At 47.8% G+C, this 26,472-nt stretch overlaps 1 protein-coding gene across 4 annotated transcripts in view; it reads right to left on the bottom strand.

Annotated features, from left to right (window-relative positions):
• Positions 1 to 19,091, bottom strand: part of LOC149332760 (homeobox protein Meis1-like) — a 410,486-nt gene extending 391,395 nt beyond the window's left edge. For 2 of the 4 annotated variants that reach the window (XM_089558347.1, XM_089558350.1), the window contains exon 1: positions 16,993 to 19,090. In XM_089558347.1, coding sequence (XP_089414473.1) covers positions 16,993 to 17,004 — 12 coding nt within the window. In that variant the 5' untranslated portion in view covers positions 17,005 to 19,090. Of the gene's footprint in view, positions 1 to 16,992 lie in introns of all 4 variants that reach the window. The other 2 variants (XM_089558348.1, XM_089558349.1) reach the window with 2 other exon arrangements.
• Between the last annotated feature and the right edge of the window lie 7,381 nt (positions 19,092 to 26,472).

Raw genomic sequence — 26,472 nt, 5'->3', positions numbered from 1 at the left:
ACATCGTATTGAATGGCACTTGGAATGCATGTGTAAATAAATGCACACAATTGATCGAGCTGTATGCCGCAGTAGCGTCGATTCCATATACTTCAAGTTTTTTGCCCTTTCACAAAGGGTAATCATGATGTGTAGAGCTTCTGTATTATCAATGCGTCACAGCTGAGCTAATCTCGCCACTTCGTGGGCTATCTCATCGTATTGCCATGTCTTAAGATGCACTACGTACACTTCGTATGTACTCAGAATGTCATGCCATCACAAGAGGCTATCATGCAACATAGTCATGCACACCATCGTGCCGCGCCATCATGCCACGCCATCATGTGACGTCATCGTACCACGCAGTAATGCCACGCCGTCATGCAGCGCCGCCATGACGGCACCGAACTACTTTTTTAGAACGCGGATGGAGTAAGAGCGATTCTGCCGACTAGCTGCGTATCATACCTCCACATGTGATGCTTACTTCTCGATAAGTTGAAGGACGAAAATGTGGCAAGAGATAAGCTGGAATACAGGAGATGTGATTTCGGCACTTGAGGTTTGTCGCAACGAAATATGCCTATGTTCACTTTGGCTGCATGACGAACTACTTTTTTAGACGCGGATGGAGTAAGAGCGATTCTGCCGACTAGCTGCGTAGCATACCTCGACATGTGATTCTTACTTCTCGATAATTCGAAGGTCGAAAATGTGGCAAGAGATAATCTGGAATACAAGAGGTGCCATTTCAGGCACTTGATGTTTGTCGCAACGAACTATGTCTATGCTCACTTTGGCTGCATGACGAACTACTTTTTTAGACGCGCATGGAATAAGAGCGATTCGCCCGAATAGCTGCGTATCACACCTCCACATGTGATGCTTACTTCTAGATAAGTCGAAGGACGAAAATATGGCAAGAGATAACCTGGAATACAGGAGATGTCATTTCGGCACTTGAGGTTTGTCGCAACGAAATATGAATATGCTCACTTTGGCTGCATGAACTATTTTTTTAGGCGCGGATGGAGTAACAGCGATTCGCCCGACTAGCTGCGTATCATACCGCCGCATGTGATTCTTATTTCTCGATAATTCGAAGGACGAAAATGTGGCAAGAGATAAGCTGGAATACAGGAGGTGCCATTTGGCACTTGAAGTTTGTCGTGAGGTCGCTCGTAAAGAGCGACTTGGGTCACACAAGCCCCACCGGTGGCAGCACCTGCCATTGCAGGGCAGTGGAGCATCGCTTAACAGCAATGGCACGAGGACTCCCAGGGACCTACGAATGTAAAGTTGAGAATGACCAGTTCCGCACAATTCTGTACTCCTTCTGTACAAATATGCCCAGCTTACATTTTCTTTTTTATTACAATAAGCCGATTCTGATTATAAGGGCATTAACTCACTAACGCTACGGCGTCATATCCTTAAGGCGGAGCTTAAGTGTCCCGTCTAATTTTGTTAATGCTTCGGAATCATTTGCGCCGAAAGACTACCTTGAATGTACAAGGCTACCAGCTAAGGGCGACAGTTATGAGTCGTTTCACATTTCTGTACTCGTGTGGGACTTAGGCTGCATGACGGAAACGTGTGGCCTGCCGGGTGCCTTTTTAGGCTTTTTTTTTTAAAGGGTTCACCAGTGGCAGTGTCCATAGGAAATACATGGGAACTTTCAGAAGCTATACCGTGTCTAAACATGGCTCGATTTTCATGATGTTTGTGGCAGCGTTTTCTTCTTTAGTGAATAAAGGAAATGTTGCGGGCAGATTTTATTGTTTAAGTTTCATTTTTTTACCAATTAGACGCAAAGTTCCAGAAAAATGGTGCTTTTAGATATGTCGAACTTTCATGTCATCTCGGGAAAAAACTAAGCCAAATATCAAAATTTCGTCCGCAACATTTCCTCCCTTTTTCTTTCTTGATTGTTAAGCCGCAATTTTTATTCATATCGAACCTAGTGTTTGCGTTTTACAGGCTCTGAAAGTTGTGTATGTATTTTCTGCGAGGATTTGAATTTCGCGCTAAAATTTTACTAGTGCGACGTGGCTCCACCTGGCGACAAATTATTTTGTCGCTACTACACTACCACCTTCTTGATTGTCTGTGTTCGTGGGCACACTTTTTTCTTAGAACCTGGACGAACTTGATTTCTTTCTTTCCTTTTTGTCTTGCTTGGGCTGTATTTCGAAAGTATTTTTGCTTTTCTTTTTTTCTCTAGCTTGTGGTGCGAAAAGGAAGCGGGATGCAAGACCATACCCAAAACCACCTCACCCCCCCCCCCCTCCCCCCGCAGCACACACAGTAAGGCATTGTTCGCACCAAACCACACGTCAGTCGATTTCTCGGGGCAAAAACCGGTTACTGGGTTCATGTAAACGCGCCGAGTGGAGTCAAGGGGTCGGGACCAGTACACTCCGCCGCAAGGGGTAGGGTGCTGGGTGGGTTGACTCAACTCCACCCTGCCCCGATGTGCTTGTAAACGCTGCCGGGCCGAAAAAACGGAGGGGAGATGATAAATGCAAACTTGTTTTTCACTTGCGCCATCGCACCTCCGAAGCAGCGGTGGTGTGCCTGAATCTTGGATGCTACCACTGGTAGCTCGCAATGCGGTGCTCGACGCTTGGTGTCGCTGCTGATGAGCCCGACCCCCGACTCAACCTGGCGTTATTGGCTCATGTAAACAGAGCTAAGCAAGAACTCGCTTATGCAATGCCAAAGTTTGCGTTCAGTCACCATGCATAGCTACAGGACGCTCTCGGTGCTTTTGCAAACCGCACTTCTCGTCCTTTTAAGTTTTATCCAACTTTGATCTGCTTAGTGCCTTGTTGGTGCTGAGAAGCGGAAGATGGGTGTTCGGCGCTGGGTAGGCTCGTACGAGGCTAGGCAAAGTAAGCTACAGGCTGTCACTACAACCGAGGACATGCTTCTGTAGCTATGTAAGGAATGCTACACGGGAATGGGAAGAAAACCAGTCATAAGGCCTGGTGCTAGAAGCTGCTTTGTTTCCTTTTATTTTGAGACTGACTACATAGGTGTTCAACACTATGGAACCTTTTCCGGGTAATGTCCTGGGGATGCACCAAGCCTCACTTCAGCCATTTTAACCGAGCACACCTGTCTGCTCAGGCCAAACCAGTAACCCCACCCTACCACTGTTAAAGAATTTTCGCAGAAAAGACTCAAGGAAGCTTAGGCAACCCAAACCGGAAACGCTGAACTGGTGGGTTCCTGGGAAATGGTCCATTGTATGACCCCCACATCCTTCTGTGCTCAATGGCTTGAGAGGGGTTAACTTTTTTGTGCTTCGGTCCCGGGAACCTTGGCCGCATACCTACAGAAAGTTCTGGGCTCTACTTTTTGTACGCGGAATAACGAATACTTTCGTGTCGCGGTGTAGTTTACACACCTGGAGAGGCAATAGAACTTCCCTCCTTTTTGGGGTACTCAGGTGCTGCCATCTATCGACAGAAAAAGTTCAAATCAAATGTTACGCCAGAATGAGTAGGCCTTCGCACTAAATCGGTGAATTTTTCGGGGACATAACACTACCGAGTTTCGACAATGTCTGCCGTACTGGAATGGGACTTGTCTGCCTTACTGAAATGTGGCCGAACGACGATTTGAAGTCTGGAGAATATTTTACAGAAAGATACGGTGTATTTCGCAAGGATAGAACTTATAGTGTGCTCAGAACTTTGGAGGCGGTGTACTGACCGCATTCACGCGACAAGACGTTACGAACTCAAGGCGTACGATGAGATTATTTGGGTGGAAGTGAAATGTTCCGATAGATGTAACTTATTGTTTGGATGTTGCTATTTTGCTCCGAGTGTACAATGCCGAGATTTCATTGCGCAGGTTGAAGGCTAGAAGAAGCCATAGGCGTTACTAAGTATCGCCTGTTCTTATTAGGCGACTTAAATGTTCCAAATATTAGATAGGACTCAGTGAATTCAGATTTGAGCTTCGATGACTCGTTTCAAAGCTGATGTGCTATTGTTTCTTGTATATTTCCTCTCATTTGTACAGTTAAACCGTTTTGCTAATCCATCTGGCAATATTTTAGAATTGATACTGGCACATTTTCACGTCAACAGTATTGAAGAATGTATCGATACACCAGTGAACCAAGATATATGACATGTTCCGATTGCTCAACACTTCGGTTTGTTTAATACGGTAAATGCAGGCTATACAGAACAGAGGGATACGCTTTTTCACAAGGGGACCATTATGGAATTTACAAGTGAATGGAGTCTATTGACTGGTCTCCAGTGTTTGACCTGCCTGATGCAAATACGGCCGTTTCATATGTTAAAAACGTTATTGAGGTTATGAATACGCCCATTCCTAAAATTGTGCAAAAAAAAAAAAAGACGATACCCCTTTCGATTCTCAGCGGAGCTTAAAAAAAATTCGTATGAAGCTTAAATGACGTCGGCAATGGAACAAAAATTCTGCCGGAGGCTTATATCAGCATTTAAGCACCCTGAGAGCGCAGACGAAAGTTATTTATTATCGTGATGAGCACAGGCATGATACTTACGTTCAAGAAGGCATGAACGATGATCCTAAGTTATTTTGGCAATGTGTGCGTAGTAATAGTAGATCGCAAGTTACTACAGCTGAAGTAATCGATTCTTCTGTCCGGAGAGTGCCTGATCCGGGCTCTATTGCACAGGCGTTCGCAGGTAATTTTTCATATGCATGTATACTAGCTCTCTGGCGTCCAGCATTACGCGGAGCTTTTGCGAGGAGTTTGGAGGCGATTACATTGCATTATCGTCTATTAGATCGCATGATGTCGGTGAAGCCATTCGTCTGCTAAAACCAAAACTGTCTGTTGACCATGACAACGTGCCATCTTTCATTGTAAAAGGTTGCACTTTGTTCCTTGTTGATATGCTGGAGTACATTTTAACCTACGCGTATCGCAAATGGTATTCCCGGAAAACTGGAAGATGCCAGAGGTTATTACTGGCATAACGATTACTGCTGCGAGGATCACCTTTAAAAATCATTCCGAACCTCGATCCAAACTTGTGACGTTAGGACTGAAAAGGGACTCCGTGATCACCGTTTCGAAGCGAGTGGCAGTGCAGCCTAGCCTCAAGGATCTGCGACAAAAACTGCCTTCATGTCACCGCACCTTGTTTGCTAAGACGGCCGGGGCGGCGATAGATGCATTTCATTTTTTGGCCTTTTCTACTTCATAAAAACTTCGTTTTCAGTAAAAAAAAAAAAGTATTTGTGATTAGATTGCGGTATTCTACTGATACAGGCCAACTTCAGTTCGTCCATCATGTCCCTTTAAGCAAGTCCTCCCGAAAAAATGCCCGGCTGGTTACGCGTACACATGGAAGCTTTGCTTACGGTGCTCGCTGGCGTCAAAATGCTATATTTAGGCTATGGTCGTAACGATTCTAGGGCCAACAGAGGTACCGAAGTTGCTATAGTCGGATACACACGAAGTATGAAGAGGCAAATGCCCCTCCAAGGAGGCCTACCGGCCGTATAGCGTCGACCGATGCACATGACGTTGTGATTAATCCCCGGAAACGGAATTAATGAAACGGAATTAACTCCGGCGTCATCAAAAGGAGTCACCGCCATTGGTTGGAGGGCCCCATTGAGGGGCATCTGCCACTTCGTTCTTAAGCTGCGCTCGCCACAAGCTCTTAACCGCACCAATTGTGAAACTTGTACAAACTACGGATAGCTCTTACGACGATCGGTTAGGGGGAAGCTATCACAGACTCTGACACGCCTCCTGTGAGCATCTATGTGTGCTAAGGACGTCGTCCTGCGACTTTTTATCCTCCCTGAGCAACTCGTTTTGTTACCGCATGCGGCGCGCCATTCTGCGGAGGTTCAAATTTTCAACCAGTCGGAGTGTCGGATTTTGGAACACGCGATAAACGTGGCGAGTTTCGCGATTTACACGATTACGAGGCAATGATGGCAGCAGTTAGTCATGATGCACTTTACTGCAGTAGACCTTGTTTCCAAGTTGTAAGTGGATTCGCACCCTATCGGCTGGCAACTTCGGAGTGCCAACCTCTTGATAGCGCCGCAACATTGTAAGAGATGTTCACTCCAACTTTACCGAGTAATTCTCAGGCAAAAAAAAAAAGTGCGGGATCAAAAGCTTTATAGTTCCTGCATTTCGTCGTTATTGGCTGGCTGAGACAGTGAAGAAACGCAAAATACGTAATTTGGTGAGAAAAAAAAAAAACGAAATTGAAACTTTCAGATTAGGCTATACTCGGGGACAACTTTTCTTGGTAATGCTGCAGAGGCTAGGCAGGAAAAGGAAGGAGACGGGCTTTTGTCCTGTCCCCGTGCCTTGGAGTGTTCACTGTTCAGGCTAGGCGTTCGGGCTAGGCGGATGAAAGGGGGGAAGCTATGGAGCCGAACAATGAACAAAACTGCATGGGGAATAAAAACCCGTCTTCTTCTCTACCCTGCCTAGCATCTACTGCACTGCCAAGAACAGTTGTCAATGTCTTAACGCGATAAAACTCCGCACACGTACTCGGGAGTATAAAAGAAATCAATAGCGAATTTCAAAATCATCTCATCACCCGCTAATGTAGCAGCACGTCGTTTTAAATTTGAGGTTTCATCGCCGAAAGGTTTATCTTTTGCAGCATACAGCGCGCACTGCTGTCGGAAACATGTTCGGAAGAGCGGTTTTGCGCAATACTGTGAAGGTTCGATACCCTAATAACGAAGACTATCGATGCTTGTATAGAGCCTATACAGCGCACCCTTTGCCAAAAGTATACAGGCCACCGGGTTTGCGTCTATGAACGATGCAGTGTGGCACGTTTTGCTTCACCAGCGCTCCATATCTTCCGAGCATGACGGAAACTCGGACAATCTGAACACCTATAGGGCTGTCAGTGGCATGCATGCAGTAAACTTGGTGGTCTGCATACTTCTCAATAAAGGCTGTATTAAAAGTAGCAAAGGAGACATTTTGGCTAGTTGGTGTGAATTCATGGTGGAAAAAACAGCGCAAACTAAGACAAAACACAGAACAAGAGGGGAGACACTACAAGCGCTGACTCGCAACTAAGGTTTATTAGAAAAACAGAACAGAATATATACAGTGTTATGACGTACGTATGACGTTTTCCCCGGTGTTATGACGTACGCAGTCGTGGGTGGTTACTGTACATATTCTGTTCTGTTTTTTCTAATAAACCTTAGTTGCGAGTAAGCGCTTGTAGTGTCTCCCCTCTTGTTCTGTGTTTTCTGCCTTAGTTAGCACTGTTTTTTCCACCTGTATTAAAAGGCATTACCTATCTAACAGATAAGAAGCATGTGCAAACACCAAGCCTTGAATTCATCACCTCTACGTGTAACACCAACCCACGAAAGAAAGGCCCCACACAGCCTGCTCACCTCATCCACCGCCAACAGCCTCATCGTCCCCTCTTTCTCCATACTTCGTCGACCAAATTGCTGCAACGGCCTCATGCACGGCGCGCTAAAGCGTGCGTACGCCACAAATCACGGGCCGCTTTTAATTGAAAAGCGACAAGCATCGCAATTGGTATACACACACGCACACGGCGGGCGAGCAGGAAGAAAATGAACGAACGGTGGAGAGAAGGAAGGAGGTGGGGGAAGGGGGAGAGCAGGTACCTGCTCGACCGTGGGGCTGGCACATATTTATTCCACGCTCTTCCTTTTGTCGCGCTGTGCACTGCTATGCACCCGTGCACATATACGCACTCTCTCCCTCTCCTTCCAAACACACATCGCAAAACGAATGGGATCCAACCGGCCTTCTGCTGTTCCGAGGCAGCTGTATTAGAGCCGCGGTCGGCCGGTAATGACAGCCTCGTTTGGAGTGGAATTGCCATTCCTTATGAGGGGCCAGCAGCAGCGAAGGGTGAATCGCCGCGAGGGATCGAGCGCTTTCATTTGCTCGCGCTAGCGGCCCCCACACGGGAGCTGTAAAGAGATGCAAGACACCGGCGTCGAGCAAGCATGGAGCGGTGTGTGCGCGAGTGCTTGCGAGATACGGGGACGTCATTTGAAACGCGGCGTTGTACGACGAGGCAACGCCTGTAAATGAGGCACGTTCCGACTTTCTCGGGTGTTCGTTGTTTTTTTCGGCAAAAAAAGCAGACTATTTTTAGAAGACCACTACTACGGCTTGCGACTGCTGCAACGTGCATGCTTGTTGTTTGGTGTGGGCGTGGAGACGGGGTTGGTAAGTCATGCACAGAAAACATAAAACAACCAGTGTATAAAACAAGCAATACGAGGAGGCACGCATCAAGACGTATCAGCGTATATGTGCGTCAACACCTACAGCGCCTAGTCGGAAAGGGTGTATGATAAATGGGAGACATTCACGCACCGTCTGATTCGAATAATGCCCTATCATTTTCCTTTGCAAACGTTTCATTAGACAGTACATAGACTGTCAATAGGTAGTCTATGGGCTGAGTATTAGAGATTTTCGAAGGGTAGTGCCGTTTGCGCCATGGTTTTAGTCCACCCATTGAAATGCAAGATAAACCAAGCTGACGTTGAAAGGGACGGCCAGAATTTTGGTAAGCTTGAGCCTCAAATAAGCGGCGTCAAAGCCCATTTAGGCTGACGGAAGTGGGATCTTGTACAGATATTTCAGCATGAAATGTTTTGTGATCGTACATATTCTAAACACTGTACACCAAACACGGTCAGGGAGATGATAAGTGAACCAGAAGACTGCCTGGCTAAAAAAAAAAAACTTATTGTAAACCAACATGATCTCGCCGTATCCATACCTTACCTTTCTTATCAAAATATATCGCTTTAAGCCGTACATAATATGTAAAAAAGGAATTGTAACAGTCAAGGTAGAAACAGTACCGTCCGGAGAACTAAACAGATTTTGTAAGAAATTGCTGACGCCGGTTCACCTCGGCGTTTGTATGCTCTCGGGCGTGTTCGTATAGACTGCGCACTTGAACCACCGCCAGCAGTGCAGAATAACGCATGTACAGAGCCGGAATTCAAGAACAATAAGTTGGAACTAAGTGTTATGTGCATACTTGTCTATGAACTTGGAACTAAGTGTGTCCTAGTGTTGGTGCGTGTACTGCTGCAACTATGGATTAAGTGCGATCTGTGTATGCCATGATTATATACCTGACTTTATTTGGCGCGAAGAAGGTTCCCTGCAAAAATCCCGCGGACCACTGCTCATAACTTATTTTATGGTGACCGTAACCACAGCGATCAAAACACTTGACTGCGCATTGTTTACGTCTGCTTTAAAGAAAAAAGAAAGATTTAAGGTGACTCTGCATATTCTGTTCCTCCATTTAGATATGATAAGATGGTGCTGCAGTGAGTAAGCAAAAAGAGAACTACAGTTTCTCCTAATTTTGTCTCGCACACGCAGTGAGAAAATCCGGTATGCTTTCTCAACGAATCCCCTCTTCACCACCGATTTACAGTCAGGCGGGAATGAAACGCGAACGCGCGTGTGCTGTACCTTTCTACTTCTCAGCGAGATATTCCTTTACATACGGTTTATGGATATGTACAGAGATAACTTTTTACCCAAAAACATTCATCAGGCTCGTTGTACAATGCAGCCGAACGCACACAAGCAAGATATTTTGTTGTGTTCAAAGGCTCCGTTCGCGTTTCATTCGGGCCTGACTGTACCTAAATCAGCAAAATCTGTATACAAGAGCCTTCAAACTGAACAGTGGTCACTAAGCACAGCTTCTTCCCAAGCAGCGTCCACGTACCTGTTGGCGGCGTAACTGTCTGATGTATTAGTTACATTAGTCACGGATGGGGGAGCTTAGGTTACTCCAAATACCTCATGTCTGACAGATCGCTATTGAGTCGGCACTTCATGCTCATGGAGATTGAGAGACATTTAAATAGCTTTGGGCAGCCCTCTTACACTCGCTTACTGAACCTAACTGAAAACCTATGGAAAACATTTCAACTTATTCCTCCATAACTGTCAATGCTGTCAAAGCCGAACTAAGCATGGCTCAGACCCGCTGCGTCTTCCTCGTCTTGCGTCTAACGAAAATATGATTTCGTCGAAGTTGTGGGCGATGATTACTCCAGTGACTGCGGAAAAATCATACTCCACCAGCAACGTGCATAGAGATTCGGATCTAAATTCAAACAGCTTGGGCGTTCACGAAACGCGAGGTGTCAAGACAGTATAAGCAATAAACAGCTCTAGAAGGTCGATCTGTCTATTTTACGGCTTCGATTCGGTTTCGTTTAGGTGTGGTTTATTGGGGTTTAACGTCCTAAAGCAACTCAGGGTATGAGGGACGCCGTAGTGAAGGGCTCCGGAAATTTCAACCGACTGGGGTTCTTTAACGTGCACTGACATCGCACAGTACACGGGCCTCTTGAATTTCGCCTCCATCGATATTCGACCGCCACTGCCGGGATCGAACTCGTTGTCTTTCGGGTCAGCAGCCGAACGCCGTAACCAATGAGCCACCGCGGCGGGCGCGGCTTCGATTCGAACAGTGTGGTTCTGTTGGAAGCGATGCAAGAAAGCTTTGCTGCTTTGGTTTTCGCGTTGCGAAGACAGAAGTAGCGCATATAGCTCGTTTATATTCCATTGCTCTGAGTTTCATGGCAATACAAAAAGCTGATGAAAACGTATCCAGCTGCACACACAGGCACTATTCCCCGAAAACATCGTATACCGCACCACAAATACAGTGTGCAACCACTGATATCAACAGCACACAACGGTCCCTCTTAACTTCGAATCTGCATTTTGCACGCTGTTTTCAAGGTTTACCACATCTGAAGTTTACATCGCTTAATTTTTGCAATCACGGGTCTTTTCAAGCGGTGACACTTCCCGGGGCCTACTTCTCCATTACGTCCACATGTTACACAATCGTGCTAGGTGTATCGATGAAAGCTATTTGCAGACAGCAGCGAAGATGCTATGACACCGAAACTATATCCACTTGCCATTAGAACGAACGAGTGCTGCAACCGCGTTTGCAACAAAGGACAGCTGTTTAGGAGTCAAATCCATTGCAGCTGCAAAGATAATTTTATTATTCGAAGGAGGCTGAATCTTAGGTCAGTAATTGCTAAAGTGAAGAAAAAACGCTCAAGAAGAAGTTAAAAGTTTCTGACCTTAGTGGCCCCTGCCAGCAACCCGCCTAAAAGGGCCGCTCAAATCTTCCATGGGCCCCGCCGCGGTGGCTCAGTGGTTACAGCGTTCGGCTGCTGACCCGAAAGACGCGGGTTCGATCCCGGCTGTGGCGGCTGAATTTCGATGGAGGCGAAATTCTAGACGCCCCTGTACTGTGCGATGTCAGTGCACGTTAAAAAACCCCAGGTGGTCGAAATTTCCGGAGCCCTTCACTACGGCGTCTCTCATAGCCTGAGTCGCTTTGGGACGTTAAACCCCAATAAAATCTTCCATGCAGCTAAGTATTCCCGCCAGCCAGACTTGTATTCTAGAACAAACTCGCAATCCCAGAACAACTCCAGTACAGACGGGTTCACCAGAACAGAAGATATACCCAGAACAGACAGGCGCATCAGTACACAACATATATCCATAACAAAACAGGCGTGTCAGAGTAGAGCACAAGCTCAACTCCACAGCAGGACATGTAGCCAGGATAGACAGGGCGCACCACATTGGAACAGAAGGTGAATACCACGGCGAAAATAAAGCAACAGGCGCGAATATAGACTGGCAATTGGATGCGCATTTTGCACCACCCCGCGGCCGTCCAAAAGCACTCGGTGAATGCTCGTGCGAAAAACGAGAGAAGTGCGACATCGGCGGTGTTTGTGAGTGCCGCATAATCGCACGCACGAGCCCCGTCAACACACCGTCTCGAGGGACGATAAGGAACGGAGAAGGGGAAAGGCTGGGGACCGAAGCTCGCCGAACGCCAGGAGAAAAGCATGCAACCAACCTTTTTCCGGCCGAAAATGGCGTACGTGTGAGCGAGCACTGCGGTGTACGCCGCGCGCGCCTGTTATCGAAACGGGCCGAAAGCGCTTTAGATTAGCGACCCACTCTCGTCGTGGTACGGTCACCGAGTAGGCCCGTGTAGGTCGCAGAGGCAATGCAATTTCCCCTTCTGTATGTGTTTTCCTGCCAAGCTGGAAGCTGCGGTCACGAAGGAAGAGAGACGTCCCAGGTGCATGTGTTCTAACCGTACTCTCACAATGGTCGGGTGCCGGTTAGTTAGTGCCACGTTTGAAGGTTTAAGATCGTGCACAGCACTAAGGATACATAGAAGGCGTGGACGCAGGAACGACAATGAGGTACAAATACTTGCACGCAACCGGCCACTGTAATCTCTGAAATGTTCAGAATGAATACAGATGAACTCTTTGTTGCCCTCTGTTATCATTTTACTTATTTCACCGCCAGGTGTCAGCAGAGGCCAGCGATATGCCGGTCAAGATTTAAGTACTGCAGCGCGCACCAGCGTTTAACGTGTAACGCCGTCGCACTCTCTGTTCTATCGCCGTTAAATTGCGACCGGGTTTTCGCGGTGCACGGGTATCTATTTTTGCTCACAACGGTTCAGCTTGCGTTGTCACCGAACATAAAACTGTGGAAGGTTTGGTTTGGTTTATGGGGTTTAACGTCCCAAAGCGACTAAGGCTATGAGAGACGCCGTAGTGGAGGGCTCCGGAAATTTCGACCACCTGGGGTTCTTTAACGTGCACTGACACCGCACAGTACACGGGCCTCGAATTTCTCCTCCAAAGAAATTCAGCCGCCGCGGCCGGGATCGAACCCGCGTCTTTCGGGCCAGCAGCCGAGCACCATAGCCACTGAGCCACCGCGATCCTACAGCGCTGCTAAACACTTGTACTTCAGTGACTTTCACTTGTACTTCAGTGACTTTCACTTGTACTTCAGTGACTTTCACTTGTACTTCAGTGACTTTCACTTGTACTTAAGTGACTTTCACACGTAGCCAGACCAGTGGAGAATAACACGGCGGTGACCGGTAGTCAGCACACTGTCTTGAAACTTCGCCTACAATACAATCATCGTGGACATGCAGGTAGGATTCCGCGAATTGCCATCGAGAATTAAATGCAGACGCTTTCAACCCCACTGTGTTGACAATGTCTGCCATCAGCTTTTTCCACTTGCTAGCGGAGGTTGGGGTTTAGCTACATACAACTCGACCTCACGCACGTTCTAGCGCAACAAGCGCCGCGAAGCCACTTTGGGACAAGGACTAACAGAAGCTACAGCAACCATCAAGTTTTCGAGGAACTCAAGGACATTAAACACCATCGTGTAAACACGGAGTTATTAATTCAGTAAATTCGGACGCCTTCAAGGCACACATGATAGTGGTTTTCAAGGCGGATATAATAGGCTAGCAACACAAAGACATCAGCGTAAACTGAAAGCACCAACAAATGGGGACAGGCTTAGCAATGTTTTCGTGGAGTGCGCACAGTGCGACTATCTCAACAAAATTGCGTCCTCGCAAGCTACCGGCTGCCACTAAAAGATGTACGTAAGTGAAGTCACGTCTCTCTTGTTGATGTCCACCTAATTTATTCAGGTTTATGTCCTTCAAGTTTACACCGCCATTGATCATGGCGCAAGAAGGTTTGGCACATGAATATGACTTACCCAACAATTCCGGACAAAAGCATTTTTAAACAGGAAAGAGTTTGTGAACGCAATTTTTTCATATATACTGCAAGATTTCACTATAACAATCAATAAATCGGCAGATCGCCCGTCGGCAGCATTGCATTTTTTGCTATTAACGTTCTTGCTAACGTCAAAACTGTTCTCCAATGGTTTTCTATGGAAGCTTTAATTGCTCGATGCGAGCGACGGCAAAACTTTAAAAGATTTTGCTACATATCGAAAGAATGGGCGACTACCTAAAATATTCCTATAACAAACAGTACCTTACAATTTTCCGATATTCAAAAATTTCGTCCAAGAATGTTGGACACGGCTCCGAAGTCAAAACGTAACGTTCCTTGGCACAAAATGTGTTCTGAAAGTTATGCATCTCCAATTACTGCTGAACAAAGGCAGATTTCCTACTTGGACGAATGTTTATATTCAAGCGGAAGATCAACATCGTAATGCAGGCAAACGTACTCCGCCTTACACGTTTCTACGCCGAGCTCAATTGTGCACCCGCTTGAAGGGCTATCAGCTTCACAGCTGTGTTCTTGGCCCATCGTAAACACACCGCCCAAAAGGCACAAGTCGTAAAAGGAGTGCCGTGAACGCAATTTAGCGTTACGGGCCCGCGTAATACGGCCGCACATTATGCATTATGTGCACACAAACGTCACTCATAAGACGAAGACTTAACGTTCGCACAAATACATTCACTTTTTCTTGCTTTGCTCAGCAGAGCGCACAAATAAAAAGTCGAACACAAACTGGCGCAACCGTGGGGAAACATTGGATGAGAACATCACCCATTTTATTATTTTTGGCTTGTTACCTGCCTTGCCTGTTCAGACGTTATAGCAAGGCACCGGAGGAAGAACACCAGAATCTACCAATAGCAATATTCGAACACCAAACGACCAGAAGAGGGACAACAGGTTAAGCGGACTTGATTTAACTGTCAATCAAATGCAGGGAAATTTCTCTAAAGAACTATCGAATATTAATTATAGTTGCGCGTTATAGCCGCAGCGGCGGCTCAGCAGTTTATGGTGCTCGGATGCCGACCCGAAAGACGCGGGTTCGATCCCGGCCGCGGCGGTCGGATTTCGATGGAGGCGAAATTCTACCAGCGTACTGTGCGATGTCAGTGCATGTCAAAGATTCCCAGGAGGTCGAAATTTCTGGAGCCCTTCACTACGGCGTCCCTCATAGTCTGAATCGCTTTGGGGCGTTAAACCCCGACAAACGAATGATACGTTAGAAATTAGAATGCATGGATCGCCGAATGGTATTCGTGTCCGACAGCTAAATAACTTATAATTGGATTTCTTTTTGATGCTGTCTCGGTTTTAACAATGGCTGTGAAGTGTAGTTGATGTTTAGGTAACATGAGGCACGAAAAAATTGCCATGTATTCGCTGATATGTAGTTTAAATTCATTACAACACTTGGGCCAGCCTGATTTAAGAGCCAGAATGACAAGAAACGATGTATCAGCAGTTATAACGCCTTTTTTTTTTTTCATGCAACACGAGACCTAAACGCCAACTACACGTCGGAAACATCTTCCAGTCCATGAAACGAAAACAGGATCAAGAATAAATTCAGTTATAAATTATTAAGCGATCGTTGGTGAATACCACGGGGTGATCCATGTATACTAACGTCTAACGCATCATTTGAAAGTAGGAAACAAACAAGCAAGCAAAAAAATTTCGTGTCTGTACTCATTAAAGAATGCGTTAACTACATAGCCCCGCAGTAATTTTTTTTAAGCAGAATCTACACTCGCGGGATAGGATACACCATGCATGCTAGACGACAGAGGATGTCGCAAGGTAACAATGAAAACAGCAAGCGTTGGTATAAACAACTTGTGTATGCATGACTACAAGTAAACACCACCTGTCACGGCTATTCATGTGCTGGCTTGCACCATTGTACAAGCCAGCGTGCCTTGGAAACCGCAGCCACAACTTTACTCGACATAACCACAGCTTAAGAGGAACACGTCCCTCCGCGAGCAAGCGCCGCACATTATCATCGCACGTCATCCGTTTCTCAGTCCCCAAGTTGCGCAAAATGTCAGAAGCGGCACACAACACAGCCGCTGACATTTTCGCGCCCCGAGAAAAGGGCAGCCGGCAAAATAAGAAAGAAAAAAATCCACGGAGGTCATTGAGGAGACAAGAAACGTCATCACTGACGTCACGCCGCTTTCGGTGAATACAGCGCGCCACTTCACGAGCATCTCGGATTTGGGCTGCTATAAAATGTGTGTACATAACCATAAAGTTTTAGCCATACACACAGAAGCATACACCAGAAACGCTGACCTGACGCTTCCAGCCTACTAGCCCCGTGCCCTTTACAAATATTGTGTAGACATCGATATCGCGAGTGCCTTTTTTTCTTTCTCAACTATGAGCACAAAAGTCAATCCGAATGTCAACAGGATATCGAACGGCGGCCTAATGTAAACAAATATTATTCGAACGAACTGGAAGCAGAAATTTTCTCTAAAAAGACGACTAATAAACATAAGGCATTTGCGCTCACGCTATTAAGTCCTAGCCCTAATATAAGACGCCCAGCGCTCGCAGAAGTAGTTGCGTGAAAAATGTTCTTGTTAACACAGCCCTCGACCGACGCGTTGTTTCCATCAGAGATACACTGTTGGCGTCAAAACTCCCGATGAGGCTTAATCGCAAAGAGTGCTGGCTACAGTGGCTAGCCTACAGCGCTATGCATGTGTAGACGCAGAATTCCCATCATGCGGGACACGAATCGAACTTGCGATTTACATCGGCGTTTTTTGGAACCACGTGTAGAAGAAACAAACACGTGACGCGTCTCATTTTATGTGATGATCCTGGCAAACTCGCAGGCGGGCCGGATATATGAAAACTGGCTACACAGAACAGAAAGGAAAGCGTGGTGAAAAGCTTTTCTCTCCACAACGGTGACCACCCGCAGATTACCGTGCCTTATCAGCGGATTACCACAACAATTAACACGGCACGTGCTGGTATACTGACTGCATCGCTTACCAAGTTTAATGGCTTATAGCATGCACAGCCTTTCTCAAAAGTATAGAGCTCAAAGGGATTGCACAGGGGCATACTGTGTGCTCCTCATGAATCGACAGCCTCCCAAATGTGACGAACAAGAACAAGAACAATGAACAAGATGTGACGAGCCCTCGAAAAATTTGGGACTTCCACAGACATCACAAGCCCCATTCTACACGGCTTAGAAGAAAAAACAATGCGGCTCATTACTTTTCACAAAGGCTGCACATAGGACATCATTCTATCAGCAGCAAAATAAAAATCAACAACGAGATTCCTCACCCGTTGAGCCATATCAACGCCTGGAAAGTTCCTGGTGCTTGCAGCAACTCCGTAACACGGGAGCTATGGGGTTCCTGCCGTTCTGGTAGCTTGGAGAGGCAGAGGTCTTTCAGACCCTGGCACGTGCACACAGAACGAAGATACTTGGCTGACGAGAGGAATCTTTTTTTTTTCCCCACTCGTCCGGAGGCAAGCACACAAAGACGACAGCCACGGAAATCCTTCCTCTTGAAAAAAAAAAAAAAAAAACGCTTCCTTTCTCTTCAGGTAGGGTGGAAATAACCAGCCGGCGACGTCGGCCAACTTGTAAATGCGCGGTGTTCGCAGAACACTGAATTCTTCGAGGGTCGTTGTCGAAGAGGAGGAAGGGTTCGGCTACCGCGTACACGAGCACGAACACACAGTAGGGTGGACTTTCTCTCTACAGGTGCGGTAGGGTCGGGGACAATTGAACACACGGTGCGGCAGCGAGCTTCGGATGCACCCTTGAGGCGACAACACAACACACAGAGAGATGCAGAAGAGGACGGTGCGGCGCTGCTTGAGCAGCCAGTCAGACGAAAGTAGGACTGTACTCTTCGCTATGCTGTGACTACAGGCTCGCGTGGCTTGACGCGCTCCTGGAACGTGCGAACGTGGTCTAGAGCCAACAGACGTAACAGCAGTAGCAGCAACAACGGCCTCTTCAAACGTTTTTGATTCCTTTCCACAAATCAGCAGCGGTGATGGTCTTCAGGGTTCTGGGCAGCTTGTAGAGACAGCGAAGCTGAGTCCCAAATCGGTGGATCTCCTCTAAGCCCGAGACAGAAAGGGTGAAAGTGGAGATAACGCACTCGATGAACTGCGAGTGAGCTCGGGGTTCCCACGATGATGACGTGGATGCGACTCGACGATGAGTAATGACGTCACACGGACAGGTAACAATGACAGTATGCCAAGTCACCTGGCGTCAGATCTCACTCCCTCAAGCCCAGTCAACGAGCGGACAAAAAAAAATTAATCTAAAACGCCGTGTTCACGCGGTGTGGTAGGTCGGCCCAAAAGGCCAGTAATCAGTATAGCGCAACAGGAAAGCTAAACTGACGAAGCCAATCAAGAAATTGGAGGAACCTGTAATACTTCTTTTTTGTTCAGGATGTCCACACTTTACCGATACTTTTGAGGCGCTGAAAACCAATGCGCACAAAGTTAAAGCGCCGAAAAACAATGTGGTTTAAAGAAATGAAGAAAGAATGTCTTCCCCCCCTAAAAGATCGAAACAAAAATGGGGGGTACCAAAGGGAAACAGAATCACCTGAAAGGGAACGCGATTACAGGGAAGGAATACATGGGGAACTTAGTCCAGCGCGCTTGGAGCGCCACGCCGGAACTGCAAACGTCCACCCGGTCCTATTCAACCACACCGTGTGCCCACAAGGCGAAAGAAAAACAAAATACTGCCCTTTAAATAAAAGAAACCAATCTAAGTAAAGCCTCAACAAAGGCCCCACACCCCCCGAACCCCAGAAAAGAAACAAAAAACCTGCAGTAGAATCACGCACAACACACACACCACTCGCGCACGAAAATCAGAAGAACCGATCACACGTCGACGTCAAGACGCGCACCAACAATGCACGCAGCCAGTCGGTCACTCGCGGTTCGTGCAGGCTTCGGGGACGTTGAGCAGGCGCGGTTTCGGAAGTCGTGGTCACACACACACACACGCACAAATGACAACAGCCGGCGGTCCGGAAGGGAGCGAAGCACGTGACTCGGAACCCAGACTGCGGTGCGTTCTCTCGGCTGGCGGCGGGCAACTGAAGCAACGACAGCGGCGATTCTTGGGCGATGAAAGTCCTTCCAAGGCCTCGCACACTTGTTATACACGCGCAGAGTGAACGACGACTACGACGACACCAGCGGCGCCGGCAACAACGGCTGCTGCGCCGCGCGTGCTGAGAGCGAATACCTCTGCTGCGAGCCTGCTGTTCGCCAGGCGCGCGTGCTGCCACACTCGCTGCGAGCAGTCTGCGGCCCTGCAGGCTTCTGGAAAAACGCCGGTCCCGCAGCCGCCACCGAGCGACGAAGCGGCTGCTGGCTTCGGCGAGGGGAGCCCCTCTCCGGCGGGGACGCGCCAAAAGGGGCGGTGACTGCGCCGGCGCGAGGGGGAGGAGATTAGCGCGCGCGCGGAAGCATTTTGTCGTGATTGGTCGCGCGCGAATGAGTGACGGGACACGCGGCCGGGGAGGAAGCACCGGCTCCGGGGTGGGAAAGAAAAGACAGCTAGATCCGCGCAGGGCTCCTCTCGGGAGCGTGTGCGTGTGTGTGGCTTGGCGGGAAGGCGGCGGCGGCGAACGCTGTTGCTGCTCCCCGGCGTGAACCTCGAGGAGTCCGTCTCCGACGCTGCCGGTTGGGGACTCAGCTGTAGTGCGCCCGACATGTTCTTTAGGGTGGGAAAGAAAAGACAGCTAGACTACGCAGGGCTTCTCTCGGGAGCAGGTCTGTGTGTGGCTTGGCGGGAAGGCGGCTGCAGTGGCTCTCTGTTGCTGCGCCGGCGTGTACAAGAGCCCGTCTCCAACGCCGCCAGTAGGGGACTAAGCTGCAGTACGCCCGACATGTTTTCGGTTCATCCGCCGCTCATTCCTCGGCTCGCGTCAGTTCTTTATTTTCTCTTTCACTCCCTTTCATTTCGGTTCGATGGCGCTGCAATCGACAAGGGTGCTAAGGTGCTGTGCTCCTCAAGAAAAAGCGAAAAGAATACGATGGTCAAAACGATGTGCGTGTAATCGAAAAAAAGGCAGTAGTAACAACATGAATCCACGCTTTCTTCGAGACTGTGCTATTGCCTGCGAGCTATTTGCTTCAGTTTGGTGTCGGCGATGTTCCGGTCTTTTCCATCCCTTCCACACCCCCCATACATGTCCTTTTTTATTTTTTGTTCGACTAGGAATCATGCCTGTAAGGGATTCAAGAGGTGCAGCGAAGGCTGCGCCAAGAGGGAGGGGTGAAAGAACGGCCCCGGTGTATCTCCTACAATGCCCTATCTGCCACCGAGCTGTTGCCTTTTCAACCCGCCTCTTACAATGCTTATCATTCAAAAACCCATTGTGCCGTCGTCGGCGAAAAAAAAAAAGTAGCACGACTAGGAAGTGAAGCGAAAATAATGAAAAGGATGGCTAGGAAAGGAGATGACAGGTTCTTTAAGATGCGGAAGGATGGGGGAGGGTGATAAGCCTAACCTAAACAGCGCGCTTTAAAGCCAAGGTTAGGGTGATTTGCACCCGCTTTTCTCACTCTGCACACTCGGGTCTCGGAGCTTCGGCACAGACGGGGGAGGAGCATTCATGCGCGGCCGCTGAAGAAGCGGCTGGTGTGGCCGCGAGGGGCAAGGTCGACCGCTCCAGCAGACGGAGGAGGGAGCGGCGTCTCGCGCTGGCTTGCAAAAGGAAAGAAAAGCAGTACACAACGGAGCGAGCTTGAAACGGGGCTTGCGCTGCAAGTCATGGAAAACGAGAGCCATGCGTGGAGTTGGTTAGGCACAAGGGAGGCCCAGGGCACCGAACGGAGGGGGGGGGGGGGCTGAACTGAGTCAGGGGTGTCGGGAGAGTAAGAAGGCGCGTTACTATGTGAGCTGTGATGCTCGCATAGTACGCTTTGAAGGGCAAGGGAAACGGAGGAGGTGGAGGAAAAGGCGCAGCGGAACGTTCTGTTCTAAAGAAAGGTTCGTCTTCTCTCTCCTGTGCGGCAAGACGTGCCGCAAGCCACGCATGTGCTGCAACGGAGAGACGTACGCAGGGGAAGCCTCAAGAAAGGAGAGGCGCACTTTTTTCAGAAACCGCGAAACGCGGCGAGCACGCACGGAGCTTTTGAAGGAGAGAAGAAAGCGGAGGAGTGAAAGAGAAAGATGAGATCAGTGTAAGCAGCGGACGGGGTGGCTATTTTTAGGCTTGGCGCACACAAAATGCTCCAAGGTGTTGGAACGGAACGCTGTTTTGAACCCCGAGTCGCCGCTGCCGACGAGGTTGCCTTCCCCACCCTCCCCTCCCAACCCCGGACCCTCGTCTGCTGCCTCCTGCACGTCCTTCCCCACCTCCGGCGAGCCATTTGCTTGCAGCCCTGGATCGACGGGAGGAAGCAGCGAAAGCGGGAAGTCGAATTCAAAGGAAATAACAAGAGCTGAGAAGGAGGGTCTGACGGAACTGCTCGGCGGCTTCTTCGCCAAGTGCGTGTGAGTGACGAGAGCGACGGCTACGAGAGAGGAGGGGGGGGGGGGGGGGGAGGGGGGGGGGTCGAGAGGGCAAGAGGGGAGGCGCGGCCCCGAAAAAGAAGGCTAATGTGCTTATGCCGCTTCGCGGAGCTGACGCCCCAAGAACTCTTTATTCCGACTGAGCTGCTCTCCATGGAATGTTATTCGTCCAAGTGACTCCTCCACTGACGAAATCTCCACGTCCTTCGAGCGGAACGCGGACCGGCGTCTAAAAGTGTCCGCGATCGACGTTGCGTACTAAAGTGGAGCCGGCGGCGAAAATAACAGCGCGATGGAGCTGATCAAGGGTATGGGCGGGGGCTCTGGTTCGACGAGGATTACGGTTTTTTTCAAGTGATAGCGGTGGGCAATTGTGTTCTTTCGCTGCTTGACTTGCACGGGAGGGGGCTTGCACAACAGGTTAGGGCCGTGTTGCGCAAGGCAAGAACGGGTTGCGGGCCTTTGGCTTGCGCTGAACATTGCGCCATTTACAGAAGACAAAATAATAATAAAAAAAAGTTGCTTCTTGGAACCGACTCCATGGGCGAAGATTGCGCTCATGTAGGTGAAGGCGTGAAAGATTACACAATTATCCTGCTGCTGTCGCTATATGGAGACACAAGCAGAAAAACTCACAAGGTGAAATGCGAGAAAAAAAAGTGAGGAAAATAGATACTATGCATTCTCCCGTGACGTCCCACGAAGTCCTGATAAACGTGGTTTCCTAACATCTTGTCTTACCGTCTTGTTATTATTCACTATCGTTCTAAAGGAATTGAGAGTGGCGGGTTTTTCCTGGCTTTTTCGTTCACCTAAAGGCAACCAAGCAACAGCTGAATGATTGTCATGAATTGAATAGTTTCACCGTGTGCCTAATTTGTCAACATGAAACTTTGTTACTTTCGATTCAGCCAGGGTCATTTCTGTAATATTGTTCACGCATACAAAAATTTCTGTTTAAAAATAAATCAAATGTTATTGATCAATGTTGAAAAATTAAGGTGAATTATTGGTTTTTCCGTTCATAATACATTAAGGGTCATTGAGTTTTCTTGAATATTGGCCATTGAAATACCGCAGAATTTGTTTTGGGTGTTGTTATGTTGAAATTTTGTTGTTTTTCGGTCGATAGCTTGTTGGAGGTTTCTGAGAACCGCCACAGCACATGGAATTTTTATTAAATTCATACGCATGGGTTCGTAATATGCCGGAAGGCCCACTGCCGATGCAATTCGCGAGTTCGTTCTTCAGCAAATGCAGGCAACCAGTGCTCACATTTTAATGCTGCAAGCTCATGTTGATGTGGTGCTGCAAACACCCAGTAGGGGATGTAATGCACACGCACACACACCTCGCATTAAAGAGCATGGAAGAGCTTGTACACGGGACTGTAAAATACGTAATGACTTAAAATCCATTGATGTTGGTTTACCTCAGCTTCGTCCTTATATACTCTTCAGCAAGGGTGTCTCGATGGATGCAGGTAGTGAAGTGCCAATCAAAGCGTTGCCTAAATTATTACTTAGGCTATCGGTTTATTTCGTGTTCCATACAATTAATCAGGTTCATATGCGATGTTCGGTTAGTTGAGTACCTTGATTTCTTCAAGAACACCAAAAACAAATTCAATAGTAAGAGTCCCTTTTGCAGGAGCGCCACATACGAATCTCCACAAAACGAGGATCTAGAGTGCAGTGTAGCATCGGCACTTTTCTTACCTGTGAAAGCTAGAGTTTGGGCGGCTAACTAGAGTCTTTACAGACGCTGTGCTCTCACTGGGCATAAAGTACATTGTAAACTGAGATACATCAGGCGCATCTGGATCAGGCCTATTTTACTTAAGTTAGGCTTAGCTACATCACAGCCTTCACAACTGAACCTCAGCACCATGTACTCAACAAATACTTTGTTGTGAAGTACTCAACGAAAATTTCATTGACAGTTGTTAAATAAACTCTGTTAAATTAACATTAAAAAACCGTTGAGTCAACAATCAACAGAATATGAACGGAAACTAAAAGCTGACTTTTGCAATGCTCTCTCTCTAACATTTTTTTAAGTCGTAATTTTTAAGCCTGTTGACAAAACTCTGTTGGAGAGATAATTCTCTTAAAAAATTTTAAGCTATCCAAGTCCTGGCCAAGGTAGCTATCCAAGCAGCGAAAGCAGCAAACAAAAACCGAAACTCAGTCTGTGGCCGGGGACGGTGCTTGGCGTGACGCAGCGATGAAGTCACAAACATTGGTACAGAAACGATCGCACGCATTTTACGTGGCTGAAGTAGCGACTAAAAACGACCAGTCCTTTAATAAAATGACTGAGACGACCAAATATAAGCCTAGAAATTTTGTTACTGATGCGGGATTGTAGGTATTAACGTGCGAGGTGACGTCGAAAATAGCCGTGTTGTCTGTAGAAATCATCTGAATATAGCCCGTGGAAACTGCAAACTTTGAAATGTTTGCGCCCGGATTAAATGTTTCGTGAATGACAAACTTCGCGGAGGTAAACAGAAACGAGAGAAAAACCTACATTATAACTTTCATCAGAATATGGTAACTTCGTAAAAACCCGGAGCCACCCTTTAACACATGTACGCATCTACTTCGTTAAGGGCACCAGTTTCACATTTACTACGCGTTACCAAGTCTACATATGGCCGTCCTGGGTATCAGTGGCTCATGTGGCCGGGTAACCAAGCAGGGTTCTAGTCCCTTCCAAGTCAATGCTTTCGTGGTGTTCAGGATGGAGGCATTTTAGCTGTCTCCATCGCAAACATTTTTTTTAGAAACTTGCAGGAGCCACTACTAACAAAGCCTTTCTTACTGCGAGACTGCTGGGTTCAGGCGCATGGCTATTGCTCAAATAGATTGAAACTCAGGGTTGGATACATAGGAGGAGGGGGAGTTGCCTTCCCTCCGCTGTCCAAGTGAGAAATTTTACATAGAAAAACCGTGATGACCCCCCCCCCCCCCCCCTTTTTCTTTCCGAGGAAACAAGTCCAAGAAATACATATATGGTACAAATGGAACTGCCCCCCCCCCCCCCCCCCCCAACACTCTCAACTGTGTGGACTCCCCTCAAGGGGTGACCATAAATCCACCACCGATTGAACCTATAATAAATGCTCATCAGGAACCCCCAAAATATTTCGTTATCTCGTTAATTTTTCTTCCTCAGGGTCCACCGCTGTTAGCGGAAAATAGGAAGAACCCCCGCAGGGCCGAAATCGCATAGCCACATAACTATCAAAAGGTGGCGTTCTTCTACTAAAACCAAAAAACAGCATTACTTCCCTGGCAGTCACTCAGAGCCCCCCACTTGGCGCGACAACAATAGCCAGCATAAGAATCGGCATCGCCGCCCGAGTTCTGCATAGAAGCGGTGCCATGTCATGCGATGCGCCACGATCGCGTTTCTTTTTTCCTTCTGCTTTCATTCCCGCTCCCCACTTCCTCGCAATCGCCTCTCTCCCTTTCTCTCACTCCCTCGCCCAAATCGATTTTCCTCGCCTCCTCCGTCATTGGCCGTGACGTCGCAGAGGCGTAACCAGGGTTCCAGCCAACGGGCAGATGGAGCGGAACAACTGCGAAGGTAACAGCAGCAGCAACATCCAAGCGCGTGTGCTGTACGCGGCTCTGCTCCTGCTCTCTTACTAAAGCGTGCAGCGTTCGAAAAGCTGCTGTTGACTTTAGCTAATCACGAAACTGCCTGTACCCTCGACTAGATGGCGCTGCCAAACCACAATAACCAAGATGCAGACGACACTCTCGTTACTCTATTCTTGTTACCTCAAGAACTCTTCTATCTGCGTTCAGTGACGCTCCATGAACTCGGCCTCGGCGCTTATGGGTTGAAGCCAGCCTTAGTAGCAGTAACGCTGCACGCTTTTTGCCGAGGCGGGATATGCCGTCCAGGCCCCGCAGCCCCGAGGCTCCAAGCAAGAGCCACGGAGCAGACACTCACACACACGTGCCGCGTTTCTCCTGCGCCGAGGTGTAATCACGGTGCCGTCGTCTTTTTGGCGTCAACGAGGTGCGACAGTTTTCCTGCCTTCAGCCCCGAGGCGCCGCCTCGCTCGGAGCTTCTGGAGGTTCCATCCGAACTTGAGAGTCCTTCTACAGAGACGGAAAAGGAAATATGTGGGATACAAAAGTCTCTCCTCTCCGCGAGATCTTGCTTCCGGATTCTGTTATGTATACTTTATATAGTTGTGGTTTGCTCAGTTTTTTTAACTATATTTGCACGTGCACTACACAGCAGTAAGACGTTTCCCGGAGACCACTTTGACTCGCGCTGCATAGTTTTCCCCATCCAGATTTTTCTTATGGTTTCCTTGTACTTTCCTTGTAGTGTTTGCTCGTACTCATTACCGCTGTGAGTCTTTTCCTCTTTCTCGAGATCTCCCTCCTTTGAGAAATGGTTTTCCTCGTGGTTTACTCGCATTTTATTATAATTGCATGCGGCATTCTCCTTTAGACGTGTATCTCAGAGGGAGACTGAGCCTTTAGATCTCGATATATTTTTGTTGTGGTTTTGCCCAAGCCTAGCTCGTAATACTGCTATGCTATTTTCTTAGGCTTCATATTATGCAATCAGGCTTTGAATTCCTCCTCTGTGGCACAGCTTTCTTATAGTTTCATGTTTGCCTTATAGTATCTGCATGCCGTATGTGCTAATCAATGAGCAGAAATGAGACTTCCCTCTGATCCTTTTCACTCCCTTCTCGGGTTCTATCGCAGATCCTCCTGACAACATTTGTTATTATCACATTTATTTATTTATTTTTACACTCTGAAGGGACAACTGAATTGCAGTGACGAATAGCTAGAATAAGAAATATATTTTTTTGACAGACTTCTTTAACGCATTAGAAACGGCGGCAACAACAGTGAGGCAGGTACAGTCAGGGACAAAAGTCTCCGGACCAAGTGTTCCTCAAACGAAGCTTATAACTCTACTATCAGACAGCGGCTGGAGACCGCACTTGTGGAGATGAAAGAACAAAAATTTAACTTTGAACTTCACAAGTGTGGTCTCCAGCCGCTGACTAATAGCAGAGATATCTGCTTCGTTAGAGGAACACGTGGTCCGGAGACTTTTGTCCCCGACTGTACATGGTTCCAGTCTTGTGCGCGATAAAGCAGTCGAAATATTATGATTATGGGAATATCACTAGACGAGCAAATCTTTTCATATAGAAGCGAGCGGAAGCATGGCGAGCATATACCCGTGGCAGTAAATGCTTAATG

The sequence above is a fragment of the Amblyomma mixtum genome, chromosome 8, assembly GCF_055824585.1.
Source record: "Amblyomma mixtum isolate Tamu chromosome 8, ASM5582458v1, whole genome shotgun sequence".
NCBI lineage: Eukaryota > Metazoa > Arthropoda > Arachnida > Ixodida > Ixodidae > Amblyomma > Amblyomma mixtum.
This window is presented reverse-complemented; position numbering and strand designations above follow the sequence as displayed.